The sequence below is a fragment of the Camarhynchus parvulus genome, chromosome 13, assembly GCF_901933205.1.
Source record: "Camarhynchus parvulus chromosome 13, STF_HiC, whole genome shotgun sequence".
Classification (NCBI taxonomy): Eukaryota; Metazoa; Chordata; class Aves; order Passeriformes; family Thraupidae; genus Camarhynchus; species Camarhynchus parvulus.
Window position 1 is genome coordinate 18,237,984 of NC_044583.1, and position 15,814 is coordinate 18,253,797.

Genomic DNA, 15,814 nt, shown 5'->3' on the forward strand with positions numbered 1-15,814 from the left:
ACATCAATGGCCACTATATTTGGGAGCGTGACCTTCGTCACCCAAGGGTCCACCTATCCAATCCATGTCTTTCCAGCTTAGAGACAAGGACACTGTCTGGAAGCCACAGTATCAAATGCTTTGCACAAGCGCAAGTAAATGACATGAGTCACACTCTTCGCTTATCCACCAGCACATTCATCCCCAGGCACGTTTATCAAGCATAATTTGCTTGATTGTTTCAGTACCCTAGTGACAACAATTTTATAAATGGTCTCATTGATATCCTCAGGTTTGCAAGGAATTAGGAGAGTTCTTGGAAAATACATCAAGATCCAGTTTTACTGTTTCAAACCATCTGCAGTAGTTGTTGAATGGTTGTTGAATGGATACTATGGAACATAGGACAGTAATTTCTAGAGATGCCCAGAACTAAGAACATGGGTTCCCTCTGCTCCATGGACATCTTGCAAATGCATTGTACAGAGAGCCCAGGGCTGTGACCCAAGTTTCCTATGTGCCCACCTGTACAACTAGTCTCATGAAACACAGGAAGCTATGGCTAAATGGGAAGGGTTTATAAATGTTTTGTCCTTGATTTAAAGTCATGCCACAGACATAGGGGTATGGCTGTAAATTTATAGGCTGTAAATTCTGAAACAAAAGCAAATTTTTTTTTTGCCTCCTTAACAAAATGATCCATGATAGTTCATTTGATTCCATTGCTACAGTACACATGGAAGCTGAACCATAAAGCCCAAGAACTGTAACTTCATTATTTTTTAATTGTGCTATCCCGACTGCTTTTCTACTGAAAGACAAAACTATCCATCAGATCTACAGTGAGAACTCAGACAGCTGTCACCTGTAGCTACTTGGGATTCCTCTGACATTTGCCAATCCTTTAACATACCCATGGGTCCTATCTCTAAGTGCCTATTCTACTGCTGTGTAGTTCAAGACAAGCAAAAGTCATTACGTAGACAGGTAGGTAACAGTTTCTGATGAGGACAGCAGTGATACCACTAAGAGGTCCTCCAAAGAAGTGCAGTAAAGACCAGAGGTAACTTGGCAGAATCAAACTTAAAATGTATTTTAACTCAAGCAGACAGCTCTTCCCAATGCCTCACTTAGCAGTCCTGTGTAGTGCGACATGTCTGCCCTCTGACTGGAATGACTTGGTGAGAAGTAGAGCAGGTTCCCACATTGCAGCACAGGCACTTTCACATCAGGCTCCCCTTTCCCTGTTGGGGCCCGTCTCTCTTTAGCTGTGGACTCTGGTAACTCCTTCCCTTTATGGGAGGGCAACAACAAAAGGAGGAATTTCCCTAGAAAGAAGTGGTTGCATGTCCCACTTGCAATGTCACATCCAATGCACAAGTCAGAAGTATTGGAATTGTTCATGGTGTTACAGAAGACAGATTGAGAGGGGAGACACGACGTGTGGGAGTGTTGTTGGCTGACAATGATGCCGGAAGGAAAAAGGGAGCAGCAACATCTGTGGATGATGTTTCTCCTTGGTTGCGAAGCTGTAAGATCTGGCGCAGCAGGGCTTTTCCTTCTTCTCTAGTCTGAAATTAATTTGTAGAAAACAGAACAATACAACTATGAATGGATGGTTTCTGGGTCAAACTCAGTATGTAAGCAGTGTAACTTAAATAGCCTGTCATTCTGTAAGGCTACAAGCTATAAAAGCCATTCTCAACTCTTTTTTCTTCTGCTCCTTAGAAATGTTAAGGTAAGTCACTTTTTTTCATTTTAGTCTTTCCTCCTTTTACTCCTGATTGGTGTGTTTCTTGGGTATTTCAGAGAACATAACCACCAACCACTGAAGCTGTCTAAATATTCCAGCAAGAAGTAGATTGGGAAAACTTCGAATAAGGTGAATTCAGGTTGTAGAGAGCTCCAGGCAGCTTTGTCAAGGATAGGCCAAACACCCTGCACTCATGGTTCGTGTCTACCACTAGGCTGAAATTAAAAATCCCGAACTGCCCACTTACAGATACATAACATCACAGAGTACGAAGCTGCACACAAAACCCAAGTACTATTATACTCTCTGCACCATCTACACACAGAAGATGAGGAAAAAAATTTTTAAAGTACCACCACTACACAGTGTGTGGGAGTTTGTGACCATTCCACTACCTCCTCAACACCAAGATTTTTAGCAGCTTTAAGACTGCCATATGAAGCTTCAAATTCTTTTACTTAGTGAATTCCAATGAGGTATGGTTCAGTTTCACTATCTACACCACATTCCATTACTTTTATCAACCATACTCAGCATAACTGATCAGGCATAGATGACAACCACCATTCAGGATGTAACTTGTATGGCAGACAGCCCTTATTCCTTCATAGAAGACTCCTTCTACTCTGAGGGGAGCCAAGATCAAGGTCATAGATCCCTTAAGAAAGAAGCACCAAAGACTGCACAGGTACTCACATCATTGAAGGCACAGCATTTCTGAGCACATGCTGAGGCTTCATCCCAAAGCTTACATTTGAAGTAGTACTGGGCCAGGTAACGAAATGCAGTGCTGACCTCCAGGTGCTCCACTACCTCCTACAGTGAGTGGGGTAAAAAACATCATTTGTTAGTGCCTTCCAAAGTAGCTGTACACCATGTTTACTTCTCCTTTTATTCCCAAGCTATCTTCTTACCCCACAGGAATAGATATCATGGATGTATTTGATGTAGCATTGAGCTGCCTGTTCAGATTCATTCAGCTGTTCATGCAACCTACGAAAGGAAAAAAGTGGGTCACTGGAACAAGGCTGCCCGGTTGAAGACCTTCTTGGTCTATGAGAATGTACCTGCTCACCCTGACCTGGACTAAAGCCAGGTCCTTTCCTTCAGAATTTGCAGGACATGCAACATGTACTACCCCTTGTGGAAGGAGATGATCCAGTTTGCATTCATGCTGACAGACAGAGAGGCAGTCAGATAGTGACTAGACAGCTAGAAGCAGTGACAACCAAAGCAGGCGCCTTTGTATATTCTGTTGCATTTTAAACCTTTTAACAGACCTTTGCCATTCTACTTACTCACTATTTCCTCCAGTGCTCCTTCTTCCCCTGCTACAATCCAAATTTGTACAGCAGTTTCACTTTTCGTTTGCCCCTTTTTTCCCCTCTTCGCTTTTCCCACTTTATACTACTTTATCCCCACCAAAAAAAAAATTAGTGCTGATGTCACAGTATTCACATTAGACCTCTTTCAATGTCACAGCTATATACTAGAAAGGAAAAATAAAAGCAAACTACAATTTTAGACATCATGTACTGTCATGGTCTGCTTTTAAGTTGCAATACAACAAATACAACTGCTAGTACTACGTGCTCAAAACACCTCAGGATTCAGAAGTCATTTGCAACCCACATAATGCTATCATTCTCTCTAGTTATCCTGATGGAAAGAAAGATAAAGCTGGACACCAATATTTGCAGTCACTACAGCCCTAAAGATACCAATTCTTACACAGCTCCAGAAGTAATATTAGCTAACAGCAATTCCACTTGTTTACATTCTGTATTTTATCATTGGGTATCAAAGTGTGACTTGCATTTAACACAACCGTGACAGTTCAGTGAGGGTACATACTCACTTGGCGAGTTTCACAAGTGCCATTTTCTCCACATCTCCCACAGCATAAGCTCTCCAATAGCACTGTCAAGGAAGGAAAGTCAGTGAAGCATGCCACAAAAATTAGTCCAGTTCATGACTCCAGCATGCAAATCAGAAACAAAAAATTACAGAGATTGTCAGCAAAAGGGGCATGTATCTGTAGACAACTCCTTATTTATCAGCTGCTCTAGTTATACTGCAGCAGTACTTCCCCGACTGTAACTGCCAGTGTGTTTAGGTAGCACTAGCTACATAATTTTGCTGCAATTTCACCCAGTGTTCTGGAAGACACCCTAGTCTTACACATCGGTTCTCACCTTCTTAGCTTCCACCAACTGATTGAGTTTCTCATAGCATTCTCCTAGAGCAACCAGCATACGAGAGTCATTTGGTCTGGAAAAGAGCAATTCTTCAGGTAGTTTAATCGACTGCCAGCTGATCTCAGGGTGAGGGGAAGACGGGGGGTGGTCAAGGGAAAAAAATAATTTACACCTGGCAGTCTGTCATCCTTTTGCATAAGGCATCACTCTTACTCCTGACCAGTCACCCTCAACACTTAACTGACAAAGCTTTTGTTAACAGTTAACTAACACAACTAAAAGGATTTGGAACAGTGGGACTGCACACATCACAAAGAATAGATGTTTTTTTCCTTCCCCAGCTTAGTTCTTGCATGTAAATTCCTTAGCCAATATCAACCAGATCAGAATGAAGACCGATAAATACGGCTCCATTCTCAACTCTACCTGAGCTGGTGGGCCCGTCGGTAGTAGTAGAGACAGTAAAATGGCATTTTGAGGATTTCATAGGTTTGCCCCAAGCCATACCATGCTCTGTAGTCCCTTTTGTTCACCTCTATTGCATGCCTGTCAATGAAAAGGAGATGAACTAGACAGAAAGTCAGGATCAAAACCAAGTCCAGCAAAACACTAAGAAAAAACAGAAGATACTACTCCAGAAGCAAACACAATTTTGTGCAGTACATGAGCGGTACCTATAAGCCTGGATAGCTGCAGATGTGTTCTTCATCTCCATATACTCATGTCCCATAAGTGTCCAGGCTCCTAGATAACGAGGATTCAGTTTCAAGGCCCTCTGGAAATAGAGCGCTGCTTTTTCATGCTGGGAACGCAAGCTATAATAATTTCCTAAAGTAAAAGGCATAATATTTAAATAATTTTTAAAAACCCACAACCAACCAACAAAAAAGCCAACACCAATAGAGAAGTAGAAAAAATGATGTAATGTGTATTATCTACTACCTCCTAACAAATTAAAAAGAGTCCTAATAAAGACAGAACTAATTCAAACCTCAAGAGACCTAATAGCACTCTGTTCACTAGTCTTCTGGTCAATCCTTTTCCAGCTGTACCAATCCATTTATGATTCTATTGCCTTGGAGTGTCATGATCTAACAAATCAATTTCCTGCTCCTGACACACAACTATTTCTACTGGAATTTGAAGACTATAAAGGGATTTTTAGGTACATGGGTCTACTTTCTACCCTAGTACTATTACAGCAGCTTTCAGAGAGAAATGAGGGAAAAGGGTACTCTGTCATTTTGTCTGCTTTTCAGGCTACCTGAATCCAAATTCAAAAAGTGGTGATTTTAATTGCCTTGCCAGCTTATCACTTCCTCAAGTGTTTCCAAGATTCCCTCACACAGCCTACACACAGCAAAATAAGATGTAAAAATAACATGTTAAAGAATTGGCTCTCACCAATTACACAGCAGGTCTCAACACGGTACTTGTCTATCTCACAGAGATTATGAGCCAGGTAGCTCAACTCAGGCTTCATGCTCTAGTGGAACAAAAGAATCAAGTAATGAGAGAGTACATTATGCTTTGAAAGAAATTGCAGTAAGCAATTGGCAATGCATACAGTGCCTCTCTTCCATGGAGGTGGGAAGAGGAGAGCAAGTATTCAGAGAGGCCAGACAGCACCAGCTGCTTTGCCAGTGTTTAACATACCTCCAACAAACACCATCACTATGGACAGGCCACAGGAAGAATGCTTACCCTTACATAGAGCAAGTTGGAGAAAGTGTCCATGTTTTCTATCCTGTAAGGATCTTGTTTCCTCAGCTCATTAAAGATCGATAAAGCTTTGTCAATATCTGATGAAAGAACAGCATATGGGACATCAACAACTATAAATGCCCAGTTTGCATTAAGGGGGTCATTCCTACTTAGTGTCACTGACCTCTTATATTGTGGTAGGCAACTGCAATCTGAGAGATGATATAAGTGCTTTTGGAAAATCCTGCATCAATGAGAGACTGATACTTCTGTAGAGCTTCCTCTATCAGCTGCAGCTCTGTATAAATGTGTGCAAGAAAGAACTCTTTCATCCATGTATCTGGCAAGGACAGGAACTTCAGCTAGCAAGAATCAAAGAAAAGAGATGACAATCAGAAGAGATGACAATCAGAAGAGATGACAATCAGAAGTATTCTACAAGGTACACGTCGCAAAGAATCCATTATCTTCCCTCCAATGACTTAGTAGATGGTCCTGAGGTAGGAGGCCTTCCTGCAGTCGCTTTCCTAAACCCATTTGGTCAATCAGGGAAGAAATTGCCTTCAAATATGACATTACCTGGCTCTTGCTGCAGCTATTAAATTCAGACTTTCTTCCTATGTTTAAACATCAATATCATAACACTAATTTCAATGAACCATGTAAGCAGACTCAAAATTATATAACAAAACTGCACTTCCCTTTTTCCACAAATTGGTAACACTCTTCTGCATCACTTTTTAAAACATTTTTTAAGTACTGTTTTAAATACTTCATCATCCACAATTTACTGAAGAATTCCAGAAGTGGACTCAAATTCCATACAGAAAGAAGAATAATCTATTTTGGTTTTATATCTGAAGTTTGTTTCCCTGATACAATTCACCTCCTATGTGGCTTTGTACATTAACTTTTCAGCTTTGAAAGTAGCAATTCTATATATCCCTTTCAAGCTATGAGAAGTGCTCAATAACTGAGGAATTAGAACCAGATTAATAAAAAATAAAAAAAGGGACACCTCTTAGGAGGATCTCCTTCACGTGACAAGATGATAACTCCTGACAGTGACAACTGCTTCCAAAAATACATTAATTGGAAATTTCTTAAACCACTTTGTGGGGGAATGGTAAGAAATTAGTCATGCCTGTATAAAGATTTTCAAGCTACAGCACGACAAGCTATTGAAGATAAAGAGGATTTTACAACATAATTTACAGTCATGGACTGCCTTGCCCAACAGGGTCTCACAGAATGAAGCAGTGGGCAACATCAATCTTGTGGAAACAGAAACACTGGTCCACAGAATCAGGCTAAACTCTTGAGATTTGTTACCACATCTTGGTATCTCCAAAGTTTTACCATCTCTTTATCTGTAATCAAGTTGCAAAGTTCCAGCCAAGCTCCCCAGTGCAAAGGCAGAACATGAGCAGCTTCAACAAAGACATCTATTGCCTCTTTCACCAGGTCCAGTTTCCGCAGCACGACACCATACCTGCAAAAAAAAAGTATCAGGTTGACAAGAATCATGCAGTTCTGCATATCCACACGAATATATAAGAAATACATGCAAACACTTACAGATAAAGGCCAAATCCATCCAGTTCCTGTGCCTTGTGTTTCTTGCTGAGCTCAACTCTCAATTCTCGTAGAGCTTCATTTTTCACCTGTCCTTTTTCCAGAGGTCCTACATGAAGAGAAAGTCACACAGGTAGCTTTCAATAAGGAGTCTCACCACAGCAATGCCAAGTCTAGGGTACAGTCAGGCTTATCACTGACATGACGGCTTCCCAGCCTGTGTTTATGTTCCCCATTTTAAAGAAAATTACTTAGTCTGGTCACCCAGTTTAAAAGAGGACCCCTAAGAGAGGAAAACCTGCAACCTGTAATTAAGCCAATGAATCGAAAGAGAATGAAAGAAGTCATGTTACAGCACCTATTATCCAAAAAATTGAGGGGAAAGTCATAGACCCAAGATGAGTTATAAGAAGAGTCAACAGCAAAAGCTTCATTATCTCATCATGCATTTCTTGACACCAGAGACTTACCCAAACTATCAACTGTCTCATCATCCTTTTTCTTTTCCCCTGACTGTGGAAAAGAAAGAAAATCCAAGATTATATTATAATAGTGTTTTTCTTGTGTTTGCTGCAGCACTTGCAGCAGTGTTCAAACTGAGTTTTCAGAGACAGCACAGTTCTGAAAAGAACAGCCCTACCTTTCTTTACCCCAACATAGAATTTGGACTTCAAGGTGGTCATTAGGAATCAAGCAAAAGAATAAGCAAAAAAATAAGATATGCCAGGGAGGGGTCAGAAGCAGAGGAGTTCAGTGCTAGGAGGCAGCCCTTTTTCTACCTTACCAGGTATCTGGAGTACATGTACAGGAAGTAAGCTTTCTGGCTCTTGCAGCCCTGTAAAAAGTAGGCAGCCCTGTCATATTCCTTGAGATCAAAGTAAGACTTGGCCAACGTGTAGGCATCCAGATCACGAGCATCCTCCTGCAGGGACACACAAGAGTTTTAAGACCCAAGAAGCTCTGACATACTTTAGGAAAATCATGGTTACAAACATAGCAGTGAAATTGCTCCAAAAGCTAAAAATGTAGTTTGTCCATCTTTAGAGATGGTTTGAGCAGTATCAGAAAAGTTCCTCCACTCCCTCACATGATCCGATTCTAGAGTTCTCAAATAACAGACTATTTAAGAACATTTAAAATAAATGGTGAGATTTCAGAAACAAATTGTGGCAAGCTGCCAGAAGGCAAGGCTTAGCTGTTCAATTAGTATAAAAAATCATAAACAAGGAATTCCATATAAGAGAATATTAATCTGCTAACATACAAGAGAACACTTCCTTGGTAATTATACCTTGAAATGCATTTATGACTTGTTACACTTCTATAACACACCAAGACACGCACCTATGAGTTCTACTGTATTCCTACAGAGGTGCAGATGGAGACACAACTTGTTTCTCTTGTGTCCTAACAAGCACAAGTTTAATAGCAAAACATAATTTGTATTAAAATAAATTTTGATCTCAGTAAAGAGGAATAAAAATAAACTAGCAGGCATGTGATTTCAAATTTGGCTTACAGAGTGCTTCATTTAGGACACAGCAACAGATAATGCTTTCATCTGGGAAAGCACATTGAGCTCTCTGGCCCTGTTGAACACACTATGGAAAGGATGTTCCCAGCATTATGGCAAGCATCAGAGCTCAGCGCTGACTCCCGCCCGTGGGATGTGGGAGATTGCAATCACATATTTTCCTCCATAGCTAAGATTAAACAGCCCACCCATATGAGCTGCAGCACCTTCTAGGGCTCACAGCCACTTCCCCCCAAGCACAGCCTGGGCCCGTACCTCGGTGAGCACAGGGGGAGGCGGCAGCTCGCTCAGTGGCAGTGGCTCCAGGGCGAATGCAAGTTCAGCAGCCCTGAGGGAAAGAGAGCATTAGGATTATTGAATCATCGAGGTTGGAGAAGACCTGTGAGATCATCAAGTCCAACCGTCGGCCCAGCACTACCAGTGTAATCCCTAAATCACATCATCTAGTGCCAGATGCAGACACTTCTTAAGAACCTCCAGTGACTCCACCACCTCCCTGGGAAACCTATTTCAGTGCCTGACCACCTGAACATTCAAAAAACATTTTCCAATATCTTACCGAATCTTCCCTATCTCAACTGAGGGCCATTTCCTCTGGTCCCCTCCCCGCAAGCACAGCAGAAGAGACTGGCTCCCACCTCACTGAAAACTCCTTTCAGGGAGTTGCAAAAAATGATGAGGTACCCACGAGCCTCCTCTTGTCGAGACTAAACAAACCTAGCTCCGTCCCATCCTCCCTCCCGGCACAGAACATGTTAGCCCAGGGTCCGCCGAGCTGTGCCCGGCCCCGCTCACCACTTCCCGCTGTGCTGCAGCCCGCGCTCGCGGCTCCGCTCCGCCACACTCAGCAGCTGCTTCTTGATCTCCCGCAGATCCGAGAAGTCGCCGCCGCCCGCCACTGCCACCATTGCCGCCGCCGCCATCGCGCCAGCCCGGCCAATCACAGCCCCGCCCGCCGGCCCAGCCAATCACAGCCCCGCACACTGCGTTCCCTCTCGCCAGCCCGACCAATCACAGTCACGTCCGCCTTTCCGGCCAATCACAGCCCCGCACACTGCGTGCCCGCCTGCCGGCCCGGCCAATCAAAGCCTCGAGTACTGCTCTCCCCCGCCCCTATACGGAGTCGTCTGCTTGGGCGAGTGCGAGAGGTCTCGTGACCAATCCCAGGCGCGCGCAGGAGCCGTGCCGCCTGATTGGCCGGTTGTGTTTGAACTGGCGGCAAGTTCACTGAGGGAGAAAAGAGTGTCACATCGTAAAAGATTTCTGGTTTTTTGATGAGCTGTGAATGACACTAATTCTTACACTGACTCCAGTATAGAGTCTAAGGCTACCACTGGCCTTCACTGTAGTGATGACTACTATGAAAATTTCAAGGTTGCGTTGATCTGGAACCATTTCATCTGGAGCCACCTGCTGAAATTAAGATTGCTCTACAAAGGTTTACAGAGATAGGAAATGCCCAGTTTGTCGTTCAAGTGGGACATTATGCGTTATTTATAGTCTTCAATGGTTTTTCAAATAGACAAAACAAATTAGACCATTACTTGAAGTATAATTTTAACGTTACATGGGTTTTTCCCTTTCTTAATTTTAGCCAAATGTTTTGCAAGTTCAGTTGTAGCTTTGACAGAAAATACTTCTATTACTCTGCCGGCCCGTATATCCAAAACGCAAATAAAAACTTCTTTGTTATTGTTGTTACTACACAGATGGCTCTAGTAAACACAAAGCCTAACTCATACCTCATTCTCTCTCTCTTTGCCCCGTCTCAGAACACATGTGAAAAGAGCTTCAGAATTTTTTTCGATGATACATTTTTGTTGTACTTCTCATCTCTTTTATGTTCTCCATACGTAGGGATCAGCTGTTAGTGCTCTATGCTCCTAAACATTGTATTTGGTATTTGAGTCCATTAGTTGGACTCAATGATCTTATCCAATCTAAATGATTCTGTGATTCTCTGCTGGTTTTAATATAAGGATGTTCAGTTTTTACATGAATACAAAGAGTGATATTTAAAGAAATCTGTATGTGTGTGTGAGGTCTATGAAGTAATTTTATTAAGGTCTGTTTATCTTCAGGTTTGGGCCCACTGGGTATTATGAGCTGTTTTCCCAATGGAAACTGTGACAATATGTTTGAAGTGAGATTTCAATACAAAATACTGAACCTGCTGCAAAAATGCACAAAGTGCTACTTCTCTTCTTGTGGAAATCTAGGCAAAATACCCTTTGAGTCACGTTCCTGTCTGTGAACCCTGGACAGCTGTGACCCAGCTTTTCACATGCCTGCTCCTCTAAAAGAACAGCGTTTCTGGCAGCGGTGGCACACGGCTGCCCGTGACAATTCGTGTTTCGGTCCCTAAGGCGGGTTTGGGTCCCGGGGCCTTTCTCGCGGCCGGAGCCGGGCCCGGCGGTTCCGCTGCGCGGCAGCAGAGGGCGCTGCGCGCTCGCGAGCAGCGGGGCGGGCGGGCAGCGCTCGGCCGGGCCCGGCGGTTCCGCTGCGCGGCAGCAGAGGGCGCTGCGCGCTGGCGAGCTGCGGGGCGGGCGGGGAGCGCTCGGCCGGGCCCGGCGGTTCCGAGGCTCCGTAACGGGAACTCGCGACTCTCCGCCGTTCCATCCTCTGACAGATGGCTCTGAAGTGACACCCGAGGCTGGCATTTAGAGCCAGGAGACTAACTAAATCCTCTGTGCGTGAAAACAGACAGATAGCATCTTGGGGAAATACAGATTAACTGAGCAGTACTGACTGGGGGCTCTAGAAGAGGGGACCTTGTGCCTCTTGTTATTCCACAGCTACCTGGATGAGATTGTCTCTAGTCCCTCAGAGAAACATATTGACAAAAACAAGGAAGGTCGGTGATGGAAGGGTGGGAATTGTGTCCATCATCCCAATGGGTTGTGTAGGTGCTTTAAAATAGGATTTTTTTTTCGAAGTGGAGATCTTCAAATGTACAGTTAATCTCAATGAAATCCTGTGTAAGTGGTCTTTACCAAGTGAAGTGTCTTGCCAATGCAGTTCATTTCATCTGTTGACAGTTAGAGAATTGAACTTCTTTATTATGGTGCTGTAAAACTGTGTTTTTTAACTTTTTAGAAGATCAACCATGATTACAGTTTCCTGTATAATTTTACACTGAGAAGTCAGATGTTATAAGAACTTATTTTCTACTATTGGTTGTATTGTCCATTTAGCATAGTTAACACAACTCCCACTTTTGCTTTTTGTAGTCTGTTGGGACATCATTAATGTTAAAACTTGGAAACCATGTGACTCTAAAGTATGAGGGAAACCATTTATATTTGATTTAAATTGAGATGAAATAATAAATTTGCACCAACTGGGGATAGTTTCAAAGGGTAGGAGACCTGAATTCCAGGAAATCTGCCTATGACTCAGTTAATATAGCATTGTGACATCAGAGTAGGCTATTGTGAAGTCAGTAATGTCATTTTTCCCCCCCTCTCTCTCTTGTTCAGATCTCGGTTGTTTTCTTGGGAGGTTAATTGAGATGAAGTGATATAAAATGCCTATGAGAGCTGTGGACTAATGCAGCAAAATTGTTTATTGTGTCTGAATCACTTCTCCATATCTGAAAAATTCATTGACTCATGCCATGTATTTTCTAGTTTTAGGAGATTTGGTTTAATTGCCGCTTTTGATGAGCTTGGAACTAGTAGCAGTTAGGCGTGCATATCTAGCCCATATGCTCTGAGAAAACCAGCATGCACCATTTGCTTAGCATATTGCCCACTAAGACCTCTGGATATTACAGTGAGATTCTAAAGAATCATGCAGATACTTAGCAAACTGTTATTCAAGAACCTTCATGTTGTTGCTTAACTGCAGTTCCCTATTTAATGGAGCATGGACTTGCTCCCTTTTCAGGAGACCAAGAAATTTGTTTTAACCAGTTGTCAAAATTATGGTTCAGCTGAACATTAGGAACTAGGAATTTGTTTGATAGGGTTGTATTTAGTCTGCTGCTGTTCATCCTTGAAGTCATGGAGGAGAGGGGAGTCTGCATACAACACAAGGAGTAGTGATCATTTTGCCCCATGTGCAGCTGGAATCTGCAATTGCTGAGCAGCCTGGGCAGTGCTGAGATCCTGCAGCCTGTGGCTCTGCTGGCACTGCTGTCTGACACAAGTGTGTGATGCGTGCTGAGAAGGTTGGTCGCAAATCTGTCATCCTCCCTTCAGTGCTAATGACTATGTACCCAGGCAGTAATGAAAAACTAATTTGGTTTCAAATCCATTGCTGTTTTTTCTTGTGGCCACTGAAGTCAAGAGTGAGGCAAATGAATTTGGGAAGGCAGAACTGCCCCTTTTGTTATTGATGAAGGCTTATGCTGGAATAAGTAGAAGTCATTGATATGCAATGATTTTTTTTCCCTACCGTCCCTCTAGGAGGGAAGTAAATAGTGCTGCTGGAAAAAAAAAAAAAAAAAAAAAGCTGCTGCTAATTTCTTTATGTGTGAGCTTTGTTACTGAGCAAGTCAGAACAGATTTCTAAAGTCAGGAAAAATTCTTTCTGAAAATCCTTATTTATATTTGGTGTGTCCAGGCACTTTCCCCCCCCTTTTCATTATACTTACTCTCCATTTGAGAAAAGAGGAGGATATTTCATGGTGAACAGCAATCCATTGCTATGTTTTAAGGCAGTAGCATTTTATACAGTTTTGACCTTGCAAAATAACTAAATGCCTGGTACCCACAGCTCCTCCTGATTGTAGGAGGGGATTTACAGTTGCTCAATGCTACACAAAATCAGAATGCTAGGTAGCATTTCCATTTAGCATGAGTGTTACTGAGAGGATATATATTTAATAGGAAGGATGTCATCATCAACTTGATCTTTTCAAATAAAACACAGTGTTTCTTTGATGTTGTTTTGAACCTTAGCATTTAATATTTTCTGCATACTGCATCAATGAAAAAGCAATTCTTTAAATACCTGCTATAAAACCAGTGAATCTCCAGAAAAGAATGTTCTGTTTTCTGCATAAAAATTCCTATGAGACAAATGAAGGCACAGTGCGAAGTAGAGCTCTATGTACTGGAGAACAAAAGCAAAACAAAGGTGGATAGTTGTCAAAAGGGTGTGGCTGACATCTTCACGAATATTCTGAAGATGTTGGTACTCTGGATAGCTTTGTGGAATTTACCTTGAAGAATGGCTTGTCTTGGCAGCTATGGACAGCTTATGAAAGTTGATGAGTATCATCATCACTGCTCAAGAGCAGAAATCCTAACTAATGTCTGAGCAAGATGATGAAGTAAAGAGAGTCACCTAGGTTTGATTTTGATTTTGCTTTTTTCTTTGGTTGGTTGCTTTTGGTTTTGTATGTTTGAGAGTTTTTTTAATAGCCAGAGTAAGTAGAAGTTCAGCAGGTGAGTAAATGAATGACAGTTGAGGAGTTTATGAAACAGAACTCTTGGGTTGTGTGTTGTCCTTTACTCCTACAGGAAAAAACTAGTATGTGATAGGATGAAACTTGTATAAAACATGGTACTTTAGAAGGCTTTTTGGACTACTACAGAAACTTTCTTCATTCGTGAAATATTTCTGTTTCATCATCTTTGTGGCCCTTTGTAGGACTCTTTGCAGTAGGTCTGTGTCTCTCCTGTACTGGGGGGACCAAAACTAGACAAAACACTCTAGATGTTGCTTCAGCAGTGCTGAGTAGAGGGACAGGATCACCTCCCTCAACCTGCTGACAGTGCTCTTCCTAATGCATCCCACTCCATCTGCAGCTGGTGTGCAGCCTGGTACCTCCAGGATATCCAGGTCCTTTCCTGCAAAACAGCTTCCTGTTGTAACCAGGCATCCCCAAAGCAGTAATAACTAGCACTGACTCCATGATTCCAGAAGGCTGATCAATCACCTTATTATACTGTACTTAATAAGAAACCCATCACCCTTCCAGACAGTCCAATACAGGTGGACCCAATTGGTCCTTGGATCCAAACACCATCACCAGTGGCCAATCAAGAAATCACCCTTTGGTAAACAAATCTCCCTAACACATTCCACGTGCTCACAGCAGGCGCAGCAAGTGAAGATAAGAATTGTTTCTCATTCTTTTCTCAGGACAGGGCCTGGGAAAGCTAGGCCTGTGCTCTCTGTGGCCAGAGAGCTGCTGCCACAGCTTCCTAGCTGGGTGGCGTCCAGCATAAATTGATACAAGTATTAAGTAAGTAATTTTCTTTCTGCTTCTTAGGTCTGTTGTTAGAATGAAGTTTAAAATGGTTTTTAGCAGATTATTTTCTACTTTTGTGGTGGTAAAATGAATTTTAATAGACTTTTCAATATAGTTGTGATGATTCCTGAAATTTTACCAGTTCTTTTGGAACATAATGATTTGCAAGCCTTGCTCAAGTGAAGAATTTTTGAGGACATAGTGAGTATCCAAGTAAACAGCAGTGTTAGATTTCAAGGCTTTTTTAACCTGTGCTAATTAGATTAAAGTTCCTAGCTTGTTAATTGAGTGTACTCATTTGGATGGAAGATAAAGTAGTGTGCATGAAGGCTTCTACCATGTTGATAAGTTGATGCAAAAATATTTTCTGTTGTTGCTCGATCTGAGACAAGTGCAAAACTTATTTCCTTGGTGTATCAGTGTATCAAACTAGACATCCTGAGGAAAATTACATTAAGTATTTCTAAAGTATGTTCTGCATATAATTGTCTTTATTTTATTTATTTGAGGGTGATGCTGTTCTGAAACATAATTTAGTATATCTAAATTGTCTGGTGCTAGCTGCGTTATGATGGATTAGAAAGTCCAAAAAACCCACAGCCACTTTGGTGACAGCTTGTTTCCTATGAATTTTCCACAGGTCAACAGAAATTGAGGTAATAGAGACTTCCAGTTTAACTCTGACACTGATATGTTCAGTGCTACCTCTAGCCATTGAAGTATTTATTTTCTGTAATTCATGCTTTTAAACTATTTCTGAGTGTTGTGAATTTTGTCTAGCTTCCCAGGTAAACATGTGTATGGATTATATCTTTTTTCCTCCCTTTTAAGAGCAGGACGTATAAAATCCTCAAAAAGCCCCTCCATAA

General features: G+C 42.0%; 1 protein-coding gene across 1 annotated transcript; it reads right to left on the reverse strand.

Moving 5' to 3' along the window:
* Positions 1-606: 606 nt before the first annotated feature.
* Positions 607-9,681, reverse strand: CDC23 (cell division cycle 23). The gene is made up of 16 exons (XM_030957745.1): positions 9,539-9,681; positions 8,999-9,071; positions 7,994-8,131; positions 7,680-7,722; positions 7,213-7,318; positions 6,994-7,126; positions 5,819-5,996; positions 5,635-5,732; positions 5,335-5,416; positions 4,605-4,758; positions 4,357-4,476; positions 3,928-4,003; positions 3,591-3,652; positions 2,647-2,725; positions 2,429-2,548; positions 607-1,550 (listed from the first exon to the last, which is right to left on the reverse strand). Exons 1-16 carry the CDS (start codon positions 9,664-9,666, stop codon positions 1,380-1,382), a joined length of 1,761 nt encoding a protein of 586 aa, XP_030813605.1. The 5' UTR covers positions 9,667-9,681; the 3' UTR covers positions 607-1,379.
* Positions 9,682-15,814: the final 6,133 nt, after the last annotated feature.